General features: G+C 42.5%; 1 protein-coding gene across 2 annotated transcripts in view; it reads right to left on the reverse strand.

The window, feature by feature from the left end:
- The window catches only part of RSPRY1 (ring finger and SPRY domain containing 1), a 37,525-nt gene that overhangs the window by 11,376 nt on the left and 13,761 nt on the right, over window positions 1-12,388 (reverse strand). For both annotated transcript variants that reach the window (XM_033157450.1, XM_033157451.1), the window contains exons 2-8: window positions 11,769-12,263; window positions 7,649-7,701; window positions 5,598-5,710; window positions 4,428-4,554; window positions 3,293-3,351; window positions 1,961-2,027; window positions 825-956 (exon numbers count right to left, since the gene is read on the reverse strand). In XM_033157450.1, coding sequence (XP_033013341.1) covers window positions 825-956; window positions 1,961-2,027; window positions 3,293-3,351; window positions 4,428-4,554; window positions 5,598-5,710; window positions 7,649-7,701; window positions 11,769-12,115 — 898 coding nt within the window. In that variant the 5' untranslated portion in view covers window positions 12,116-12,263. The remainder of the gene's footprint in view (window positions 1-824; window positions 957-1,960; window positions 2,028-3,292; window positions 3,352-4,427; window positions 4,555-5,597; window positions 5,711-7,648; window positions 7,702-11,768; window positions 12,264-12,388) is intronic.

A 12,388-nucleotide genomic window follows, 5' to 3' on the forward strand; every position in this document is an offset into this window, starting at 1 on the left:
CCCCCAAAGGCATTCCTCTTTTTAGACTTTGAACAGTAACCAAGCTTTTGCCACAGACTAGATTCTAGACTCAAGGGAAGTAGCAACCCAAAGAGAACACAATGGTGGCAGAAGCAGAAGCAGAAGCCTATAATCACCATGGATTTCTTTCATATATCACCCACAGCAATGTGGTTACTGCTGTCTTGTGGATGCTTCCATATCACTCCGGGTGGCCTCTGCAACTTCCACCCACGCGCTTAAGGTGAGTTACATAACAGCACATTCAGGTCAACTTGTGAAGTGGGCCACAGTCTCCCACTACTTTTCTAAAGGGATGGCTAAATTAAACTGATTAAAAAAGTGTCTGGGCAACAAAGAAAGTTTTCACCAGTGCACTTCCTGCTGGAAGGAGGACAATGCAAGGCAGATGTTTGCTTGGGGCCATAAACTCTCCACAGCAAGTCACACCCATAATAACTGTACACCTCACTTAGCTCCCTCTGTGAAAATTGCTCTGACAGACTTACCTGACCTCAAGGCTAAAATGTACAAAACTGCTACACTGTGAAGTGCAGGCAGAATCAGTTCTCTGAGTGCTCAAAGGCCCCCTAATACGTTAGGTAGCTACCCCTAGGCATTTCCCAAATTTCCTCCACCTTTGAGTTATCCTGCCTCTGGATTAAGTGACCCGAGTTCAGTAGCAGTACATGCACATAACATTGCTGGTTTTATCAAGGAAGTTTCCGCTTTCGAATTCTGAAAGCTACATTACACCTTAGCAGTCAAAGTTTGCTTAAATACTAAATAAATTTTTTGAATCTCACAGATTAATTCTTACTTACATAGATTGTCTAAACTCCACTGGGCACAGAATCCAACTTGGCGTTTTAAGTAGTCTGGATTATCTGTCCATTTCTCTAACAAGACTAGCTGGTCACTGATGCACGTTTCAGAAACTGTCATTTTATTTTCACCTAAAATGGTAACACAAAGTGAGGATTGTCAAAAAAAAAACTTTCACCAGAAATAAAGCTTGTTCATGCTTAAACATATCGTTTTCTAAGTATCCAAAAGCAATAACATTAGTTTCTCCTCTCTCTTTCTCAAAGAGGAACATTTATGCAGTCAGTGCAACTTATGTCACTGGCCATGTGATGATTAGCTAAGCAAAGCTCCTTTTCCAAGAGGGCCTTTGCAGACACCATTTCTTCTTCCCTGCCCTCCTAACACCACACCCTTGCTACCTGACAGGGGTGGGTAACTTTTTCAGCCCAAGTAGGCAACATCCTACACACACTCACGCCCCTCTCCATTCTCTACCCAGGCTTTATCAGAGTTCAAAGATGCATTCCAGGCAAGCAAAAGCACTCGAGGAGGGTGGAAAGCAGGGATGGAGAAAGAGGGTATGGTCTGGGGAGAGGCCCGAGGGCTACATAGAGAGGCTTGGAGGACTGTATTTGGCCACCAGGACTGAGGCTCCCCACCCCTACTCTATGGCACTAAAGGGCTCCGTTTGAAGGCTAAACTTGTTTTGATCTCCCTCTGCCCCTTGGTTGGGAATCACTTGGGCCTGTTCCTCCATTAAAAACAAGGCAACTCTTGTCAGGATATTGGGACCATGCGCAGACATGCAAAACCACAGGCACAACTAAACAGCCCTGCCACACCACACAGTCATTTGGTGTTCTCTTTAGAGGAAGCTGCAACAGCAGACATGCTGCTCAGCTGCTTCCAGGCAACTAAGAACACCCTCCAAATCTCAGGTGGAGCCTGAGAGCAGAGGAGGGAGAGCAGTTGTCAGGCTCTGAAGGTTCACAATAAAGAACTCCATAGCACTTGGAGCAAGCCTAAGCCATCTTGTCAGTGCCACATGCATGCTTATGAATGAAGTGTGTGTATTGGGGGGGGGGAGTCCACCACACAGACTACTAGGAGCCATCTTGTGTTTTTTCCATGGATTTTGAGCTAACTCACTTACTTGTTTGTGCAAACTTTTCCAGGGCTATTAGTGCAAAAAGCATTACGGTTGGGTGGGACTGGAACTCCTAAGATAAACAAGAGAATTAAAGGATACAGTATTCCCTTAAACTGACCTCCGAAAACAACAAACTTTAGCCAATTTGTCAAATACATGGAAAAACATTGCACCTTCAAGACAAAAGCATTCATGCCTTGTCATAAGAGGAATGGTCTAAATACAGGGCTTATTTTAGAGACCCAAGCACCAACACAAAGTCCTACGCAGAAGGAAGAAGGAAGCTGTTCTGGATTAGGGAAATATCCACGGCTCAACTCAGAGGATCAGAAAACAAGCCACTGACTCCCACAAACCACCTCCTTCATTTACAGGCTTCCTGTAACTGTGGTTTGCTGTAATGTTCAGATCTGGCAACTGTGGCTTGGAGGCTACTGCTGATCATGGACTTCTTGATTTAGGAATCTGAACAAACTCTAACTAGAGGCCAAAGCACAGCAAAAAATGTGTGTGAGAGACTTGAGGAGAGTGGAGCTGATGCTGATGTATTGCTGATCTTCCAAACCATGGCTTGGAGGACAGGACTGTGGCATCTGAACTTGGCCACAGAGGTATGAAATTTCTAAGAAATTCCTTCCCACCTATTAAGTCTAGCAGGGGAAGCTATGCTCTACCTCCTATCATTTCCGTCAACACATTATAAAAAGATTTCTTTTAACCTTTCAAAGCTTTCCAGACAAAATTGCGGCTTCTAAATTATATTCTTTCATTAATTTCCATTGTACTAAAGAACAATGTAATGATTTTACAATTTTGATTTTAATTTAAGACTTTTTATACATTGCTTTCTTCTTGAAAAACATTAATAAGTTGCCCATAAGTTTATAAATGCTCCTAAAGGGGCAAATCCACACCACCACCTACAGATGGTGGGATGGGAACTCTTCACTGCTTGCCCAGAGGAAAAAATGTGCAGGTGAGCACATGACTCTTTCGCCACATGAACAACTTCTGAAGCTGCCTTGTGCATTCTGATAGTTGGTCCACCTAACCATAAACCGGGGGGGGGGGCCTTCTGCATTCAAGGTATGTGCTCTACCTCTCAGCAATGCCCCCTCCCCATTTCTATGCATCCCATCAACACACACTCACTACTGAAGAAGGAGGATGGCGGCGGCAGCAATGATGAAGGCTTGACCCCATGTTGGGAGCTGTTTCCTCCCAAAACATTAACAGGATGAAATGCAAGACCCTGGTCCCTCTGATGTTCACACACAAGAGACATAGCATTTAAAGAGGAACAACGTTGTAGGAGGATTAAACTGTGATACTCACCAAGCTCTGCAGCAAGTATTCCAAGATCCCTTGGCTGAGTAAACCTACACTTGCAGGGCCTGCAAGAACACTAAAAATGAAACACGTGCATCGAAGCTGCTGCATTACATTTTTTAAAAGTCACTTCTAAAGAGCTTAATGTACAACTCTGCCCTCCCTGATATCTTGTGCTCTATAGGCAGAAGGCATTGTGCAAGAAAGAAAGAAGCCAAGTATATTTAGTTTTGCTTTAAAAACAACAACAGGAAAAGCCAATTTTTTAAAAAATACAGTAATACTGCATCTTGAGCACATGTAACTTGTGTAATTTCAACCATAGCTGGCAAAGCCTACTCAGTGTGCTGGCTTCAGAAGGCAAGGGATGCTTGTACAGGGGCAGTTCCAAGGGTTTGGGTAAGATGCAATCGTACTGTGCTTAAAAGGATCTCAGAAAGCTAGAGTCCACAGATAAGTTCACAAGATGCCATGAAGGTAATATCCATCCCCTTGTTGTTAGTATTAACCTCCAGCAGTCAGCTGTATATTGGATGCAGGCAGGAGTCCACAATTTTCGCTAGGTGTGACAGCCAAGTATTGTTCCTACTGGACACTTCACACACCCTACTACACAAAGTATGTACAGCCCCCTTGTATTTACTGCCCCTAGTAAGGGGGATGCAAATGGAGGAAGAGCAGGAGGTGTATTGCAACCCCCCCAACTGTAACCCGTAACAGTAAGTGTGCATTCCAGCAAAACAACACAGCCTGACACTACTTTCAAAGATGAACTATTTGCTTTCTGGTGTTCCCAGCATTATTTATAAAAAAGATGTTGCCTACTGTAGAAGAATACATTGCAGACACCCTGCTGGGCATCATTGATGATCTGGAGACCACAGCTGTGGGTGCCTGGGTGCAGCTGAACAAAACATTTTAAAGACTTGTTGATTTCAATCAGGGAGTTAATGTTCTAAGCACTGCCCCAGGATATTGAGGGCGTACTCTTGATAATGATGGGAGTTACACGCAACGTATTTACACCAGATCACCTGTGGCCTGAGCAGAGACTGGAGGGGAGAATCTAGAACAAAACAAAGCAGGGTGCCTAAGTTAATAACCCCCACAGTTACATAAAAACATTAAAAATCCTTCTTACCTGCAAGTTTTTCTGCCAAACAGCCCAGTACTGCTGTTGTGTTCCGGTGTTTGGCAGGATGACAGGCATCCTGGCAAGCAACAGCTCCACTTAAACTTAATATTTCCGTTAACTTCTGCAATGCATCCTAAACAAGACAAGTTAAAATGCTACTGAATAGTAGAACACTGAGAGACACAGTCCCTTCTCTTTATCTCAGCTCCAGACAGAACCATAGGATACTCCAATTATCTCCACGATACTCTAATTAAAATTTAAGTTATTTGTTGATTCAGGAAATTAGAAATTGTAACCACTGGGAAAAAACATAGGTTCCCTATTTTTGCATGTGCAAAACCTCGTTTAACAGCTTCTGTTAGAAAAACAGCAACTCACATCCACAAAACTGCAAGGACTATCAAGACACTAAATTAGTAGTCACAGGTTTTTAAGAAGTTAGGAAATACTTCTTCCTCCTTCAAAAGTAATTCACTGTAAAACAATATATAGCTGCAATCCTAAAATCTCTCACTCTGGAGTTGTGCCACTGAAACCAGTGGGATAAATCCAGCATAAGCTATTTAAGAACCTTGGCCAAAGTAAAGCACACCAGCCATTCTGCAACGTGTTGTTTCCTTCAACTCTTTCTTTAGTCATATGATGAGAGGAGACTCAATGAATCATATTTTTGGAAGGAGAGAGGGCCCAAGAGAAATCTTAAAGTGCCTGGGTTTTGCAGTGTAACTTTTGGTCTCATGGTACACTTATACAAAGTTGACTAAGCAATGCACACTAGGGGAAAAAAGAATTCTTTCTGACTTCTCTAGTCTTGCTATACCTGTAGATATTCTAATGTATTTCATAGTTCATACAGAAAGATTTATGGGCACAAAGTCTATATATTCAGCATCTTTACAAAATGGTGGAGCATACATGAATTCTCAGTTTGGACAATAGAGTGTTTATACAACTCTCTGCATGTGTCTCTGTGTGTGCTCACCAGGACAAGCTTTCCATCCAATTACTTTCAGTTGTGTTTTGAAACTTTTGTTCAGGAAATTGTTGATGTGAAAATATTGTTTCTTAAGATGTTCACTGTTAAAAAGTTTGGTCAGAATCAGTTCGAAAGTAGGGGATGCTACATGCTGTTGTAATAAGGTTACCAAGTCTACATGCATTTACTTTACTTACTTTCGTTGGCAATGGACACTCATCCAAAAGCAAAGTTATAACAGCTGGTCCCAAAGGATCTTCTAATGGAATAACTCTAATTAAGGACTGGACAACTTCCAGCCAGCCTTCATCTGTCAATCACAAAACAGAGGCAACTGTCTTAGACTGGTAACAATAGATGGAGACAATAATCATACATGAATCACAAGTATGATTTCATTAGCATTTTAACAATTCATCTGAACAACACAGCACAGTTAACAAGCAGCTGCTAATCTAGACAGCAATAGCAGGACAAACTCAGCTCCTGGAGATAGGGCAAATATTCATAGCTCCAGGGATTAATGTTAGGACAAGTTCACACATGCATATTTCTTACTCAACTGCAATACCTAGTGAAGACTCATAAGTACAATAAATAGCAATAACAATAACAATACCACCAACACTGAGCATTAACACTTCTCAGTGAAGGCAAGTCACAAATTCAGCTGCATTTTGTAACATGATGTTTATGCACAGTCAATGCCATGAGTTTCTATAGCATAGAAATAAGGTGAGATTTTGCTCCCTCTCTGAAGTTCCTTTAGTTAATGGGAGCCACTAATGACTGAACCAGATCCATCTCTGCAAAACCTCCATCCCTTGGTATGAACACTGATTTGTAACAGAATGTAGGAACTGGCTTCTGTAGGTAATGATTAGTGAAGTAGGATGGAGGTTTAATACATTATCTCTTGCAAAGCCAGCTCCAGAGTTATTTTATAAGAGGCAAAAGATCAGAAACACACCACCCTTCCTTCTCAAACTATGGCTTAAGTTTAAGAAAGGCACACAGGAGATGGAATGCAACAAAGGTACACACTGCCTTTCCCAAACTGGTTCCCAGCAGTCTCCTTCTCCAACAGTAGGACACAGAGAGGAATTTGTGAATAGGCTGTTATATTTCTTATCATTTATGTATAAAGATCATCTATAACTTGCTAATGAAACAGGAAACTCTCACAAGTTTCTGCTCTTGAAGAACATTTTAATTGATCAATTAGTGACATTTTCTTCAAGTACCTCACCAAGGAAGGTAGGGGAAAGTCAAAGTGACTGAGGCCTAAAGGCTGCATTGCAGAGCAAGGCATCGTCAGAGCCATAATTGACATTACTGTCTAGATGCTTTTATTTTGTTTCCCACATGTTAAGTACAGCACCAATTTAGAAGAATTACATGTAATAAAGTCCAAAGGACTTTGGACACTGAATTTAAAGGAGGGGAAATGTAGCTCGAGTCCTTTTTAGAGTTAAAGGGGTATAATTTTTTTATGAGGAAAATAAAGGATGATAAACTGTTTGTGTCATGGAAATCCACTGCATCAGACATGAAACTGATCTGCCTCTAGCTGTTCTAAAGAGTTACTCTCAAGTCTTCAGTTACATCTTTAGGAATTGTGCTCCTTAAAACCACAGCTGCATGAGCAGGTGTGGTATTTTAAGCAGCTCCAGAACTGGGGAATTCAGACATCTACAGTTGCTCCAGGCAAGAATGCTTAAAAGGTATAGTGGCCCGGAGCCAACTTCACCCACCTGGTATGCTGAATGGGGATGACAGGAACTTTAGCCCAAAATATCTGGAGGGCACTAGGTTGGTGAAGACTGGTCTAGAGATATCAATACACATTTGGGGACACTCTTCCCTTCTCCTGCAAGGTTCCTCAGTATTTAATTAACATTTTCCTTTTAATTTGGAAGCAAACTATTCCCCTAGTTACTCCAAGGCCTGTTTACTAGCTCACTGTAAAACCAAAATAAGCCTGTTAGCTTTAGCCTCGTGGCAGCTGGCAGGCGGATTTTGCAACAGCATACCTCATAAATTTAGCCAGATTAGACAGGTACACATATTAAGCTAATTACAATTTTACCAAGCTCATTGTCAAGTGGCAGTATTATTTAGGTAATCACTGTAAAATTGCCTCAACACTTGGAAATAAACATGCAGTGCGACTCTTAAGCTTCTTTACAGAGCTAAACGGTTTCTTAGTAGATTGCAACTGGAGTGCCACACAAGAGCAGGGAGGTACCTGTTTCAGCCATTTCATGCAAAGTCATCATTGAATAAGGAGGTTCCTGATCACTGGAAGAAAACACAAGACAAAAAGGTTACATTAATCATTATCAAAGTTGGCACACTCATACCAGCTGATAATGAAGAGCAATGCAGCAGATCCACGACTGTTTAACAGTCAACTAAGTTCCATGGTTTCTATCCAATGTTAATTTTATTCAGAGTAGAACCAATAAAACGACTGGACATGAGTAACTTAGGTCCATGTAATTCGATAAGTCTATTCTGAGTAGAACCTGGTTGGATATAGTCTCCTATCTGTAATGAAGAAGAATAACTATCATATTTGTTTACTGAATAGGTTTTTATGCCACCCTTCCTCTAAGGAACTCAGAGGGGCATACACGGCCACCTGTTTATCTTCTTAACAACCTTGTGAGGGAGGTTAGGCTGAGAGCCAGTGATTGTCATGGCAACCCTGAGCCAAACCTTGGCTGATAAGGACTTTGAACCTTCTCTCTTCACTACTTCCCCAGAAAATGTTTGCTAGGCCAAAGTCACATCATCAAGTACAGAACCATAGGACTGAAATCCAGGGATGTACATGTACAGATGTGCCTGAAGGACATTTATCAGTCCTACAACAAACCGGAAGTAGAACTTTATACAATGTGGGGAACACAATGGCTTTGCAGTGGTGCAGTCATCTAGAGTGAACATGAAAACAAAGACCCTGACTTGGCATACAAAAACTCTTATTGCACGCAGCAGGGCTTCTCTAGACAATTGCCATAATCAGCACCATACCCCAGGGTTCAATGGCCAGAAACCTTCATCTGTATCATTAATTTAAGAGACGGTTGGAAGCCTTCCAGTGAAAGGCACTCCCCTGCCTATTAGAAGAAACAAGAAAGCTGTTATGGCGGTTTGCCATTAAAACTAGAACCTGGCAGGCCAAACATCTACTGGAACGAAAAACATTCTTGGTCATGTGGTGGAAAGTATAGAGGCCAAATGGACCTCCCAAGATGGGGAGTTCCGTTATCCATAGAAAAAGCCACATCCCAGCCAGCTGCATCTCAGCCACCCTTGGAAGAAGAACAACAACCTCCCCAGCAAATCTAATGGAGCAGGCAGGTTGGTAAGAAAAGTGACTGAGCCCAAACCATTTAGGGATTTAAAGGTAATCATCAGCACACTGATTTTTGCTTGGAAATAAATTGGCAACCAGTGCAATCAGCTGTTGTGATACTTTGATGAGAATCCACTCACACTCTCACTGCCTCAGAGGATATTGCAATAATCCAAATTCTTAGGATAATGAGACAGTGCCAACACATTAATGTAGAATCTTTTCATTATTGCCACAGTTCCTAAAGGTATACCAAGTGCTTTTATGAAAGTATAAAAACACAGAGGTCCACACCCAAGGTTTAAAATATAAAGGGAAAGACCATTAAAGGAAAAAGAGGGAAGAGGGGCACAGTCCTCCATTCAGAACAGAAGACAGAGCACCTTGCACTCTGGCTCAAGGCCAGCTGCTACACACCAAAAGTGTTAACTGAACACAGCATGAAAGGGAATGGATGTTGTGGAGCACTGAATGACAGATGGCATGGAAGGAAGCAACAGAACACTTGCGATCCAATCTTGGGGTGTTGGGCTGGGGGGGGGCAGAGCGGGGAATCACAAAACTATTTTCCACTTGACCATTTGTGGACAATATGTTCTATACACAGGACTGAATTCCCACTGGCTAAGAATTCTACCAAGTGCTTTCCCTAGTAACTTGTTAGTAGACATGCCCCTTCCAGTCCCCAGGTGAGGGAGTAGAAACAAAGTTTGGGACTTAGACTAGAGAGACCTGGGTTCAAAACCCTGCCAAGCCATTGAGCACACTGGGTAGCCTTGGGCCAGTTGATAACCCCTGGATGCTACTTTGAGCTCGTTAAAGGAAAAATAGGATCCAAGCAGGATGCACTTTTACTATTGCTAGAAAATCCCCCAAAATAACCTACTCTTTTTGTAGCAAACGGTCTGTTAGTTTATTCAGGTCAGCAACCCCCCCCCTCCAAGTTAAAACAATACAATGTTTATAGCCATGCTTCAACAAGATAGTCCTGAAAGCAATGGAACCCAATTCTGTTCTGTATTCTGTTCAAGTGGGAGAGTCATTCATTTTGTTCTTAGCACAAGGCAGGTGGGCACAGACGTCATTAACCTCAAAGAAGTGGCATAGGAGAAGCATTGTACTGCTGAGGTTCAATCCAAGTAAACTATAATGCTTGAGAAGAGAGGTGGAAATGCATTCCATTGTGCCCAGAAGCTTCTGTTTATGCATTACGTTTATACCCAGTTTTTCCCTCCACAACAAAATGCAAGGCTTTTCACAAAGGATTTCCAGGCAGTCTTGAAGTCAAACCCTAATCAGACCCAGACCCTCTTTGCTTCAACAAGGTGGGGGCATCATGTGCCTTCAGACTGTGGCCTAGGACAAACAGAAGCTCTAGTCTGTGCCAGAAAGCGCACCAGACATTTGGAGATGGCAGATAGCAAAGAATGAAGTGATTATTTAAGGAGTTATGAAAGAGCATTTTTGACAGCAGCTCAGATAATAAAGCAGGAAGGAAACTGTCAACACCCTTGTTGATGTTTAAGATACTACAAAGATAACTCAAACTGACAATGAATAATGACGATTTTAATCAGGAAAGGAAGCATTAAGGACGATTTTGTTGGTGCTGTTGCTATGATATGTAGCAGTGGCTCCTCTGCCATTGGAAGGGTGTGAATGTGATCATGTCTCTCTCCCTCCTCAGTAAACTTTGCTTGCCTGGGATATTCCTTCCTTTGCCTGTCTCTAGTCCCCTGTCCCCAACCACTCCCAATGTGCTCATGGTTCAACAGGGATATTCAGATCCAATTCAAACATCACAAGCTGTGCCACCAGAGAATGCACCCAGGCACCACTTATTTGAAAGTGGCTTTATTGCTTCACCCTACTCAGAATCTTTCCACTTATCATTAACCATTATGTAAACATTTGTAAGAACTGGCACAGCACATATAACACCGGAGCAGCCCTGCTGGACCAGACCAAGCCCAGATTCCTGTTTCCTGAAGTGCTCAGCCAGATGCTTATGGAAAGTCCACAAGCAGGATAAGGGAATCAGCCATTTCTGGCTGTTGTTCCAAGCAATGGGCAAAATTGGGCTTTATTTGATTCTGAAAGTATCATCATGACAGGTAGCCACTGGGAGCCTTATTATCTATCATTAATAATAATAATAATAATAATAATAATTAAATTTCTATACTGCTCTTCATGTCTATTCCTCCTTTAAACTCCTTTCAATCTGGAGATTTGGAAGGGGCAGACCTTCCAAATGCATGCTTCTGCAGAAGCAAGTCAACTCAAAGTCAGGGGACAAGAACAAGTTGTGCCCCCCACCTCTCCATGAAGGCATCTCCAACTGCTGAGTTAGGAAAGGGGTCAGAGAAAAGCCTCCCTAAATAACTGCCTCCTTAGCATGTGCTGCCCAATCTTATAATGCACTGCCAATTGGTTAACAAATCCCAACAGCATTTACTAGCACTATCAGGGTGTCACCTTCCGTCCCAAAGGAAATCTTTCTTTTGCCATCAAAGGTGGCAGAACTACCTCTGGCCTCCAAAGACCTTATGCAGCTTCTTGTATATTGCTTTTGTGTCTGCTGAAACTGTAGAAACTGTAGAAGTCTGTAGAAGTCTCAACATGACATAAAGACAGTTTGCCATTTGGCTCTACTCCCATGACTGGTGTAGGCATTGCAGTGGCTGCCACTCAACGGAATCAGGCAGTGTAAGGTTACAGGACCGAGTTGAATTTCACTGAAACAAACTTGGAAGTCAAAATGAACTGCTGGAGGGGTATTCAAAAAGCACAAGTGTTGCGAGGAGAAGCCAAGAGGAATCTACTATCTTATTCATGGGTTGTTCCTGAAACATCTGTAGACATTTCCAATTCCAACACAAAGTTGACCACTTTTATGCCACTGGAGGGGGACATTAGAGCAGTCTCCACAGATTGCAGCACAGTAATTTATAAGAGAAGGAAGGTACATCCATGGCAATATTTCTCTTCAGGAAGTACTTACTTGTCTACCAACGTCCGAATTACTGCTAGCGTGTCAAGTACTAATCCATCCACGTTATGTTTTTTCCTTCTTGGTTCATGTGGCCCCCGTCCCCGCCGGGGGGGCCTCACTGGGTCCCTTGGGTGGCTCCTGGAGTCCGATACAGGCACTCTGCTGTTCTCTGTCTGGCGACTTCTGGATTCTGCATTGTCTTCTACCCCACTGTCTTCCCGACAAACACAGGAGTTGCCCATGCTGCTAGCCCCCAAGGTTTGCAGCAAACAGGGAATGTGCTGTTCAAGGGTCAGCCGTAAACCTTGGAGAAGGCTCCTGCTCGCATAGAACACAACCAAAGCAACGACAATCATCTAGACAGTTTTAAAAGCAATGTTTTTTGGATCCTGAATTGCAGCTTTTGCATCATATGAGTCTGTAACAAGTGGAATGGGCAGGGAATGGCTGGGTTAGTGTCTGACATCATCACTGAAGATACACATTGGTCATCCAAAAGGAGGCCTGGAGGGTAAGAAAAAATACAAGTCCATCAACTTGGATTGAAATTGTAAACTAATGTGGCTAGCAAACAAGCTCCTTTGCAAGCAGGCAAACAATCCTAATTTCCCCTTCGGCATACCTTCGTG

Source organism: Lacerta agilis, chromosome 8, assembly GCF_009819535.1.
Source record: "Lacerta agilis isolate rLacAgi1 chromosome 8, rLacAgi1.pri, whole genome shotgun sequence".
In the NCBI taxonomy this organism is placed as follows: domain Eukaryota; kingdom Metazoa; phylum Chordata; class Lepidosauria; order Squamata; family Lacertidae; genus Lacerta; species Lacerta agilis.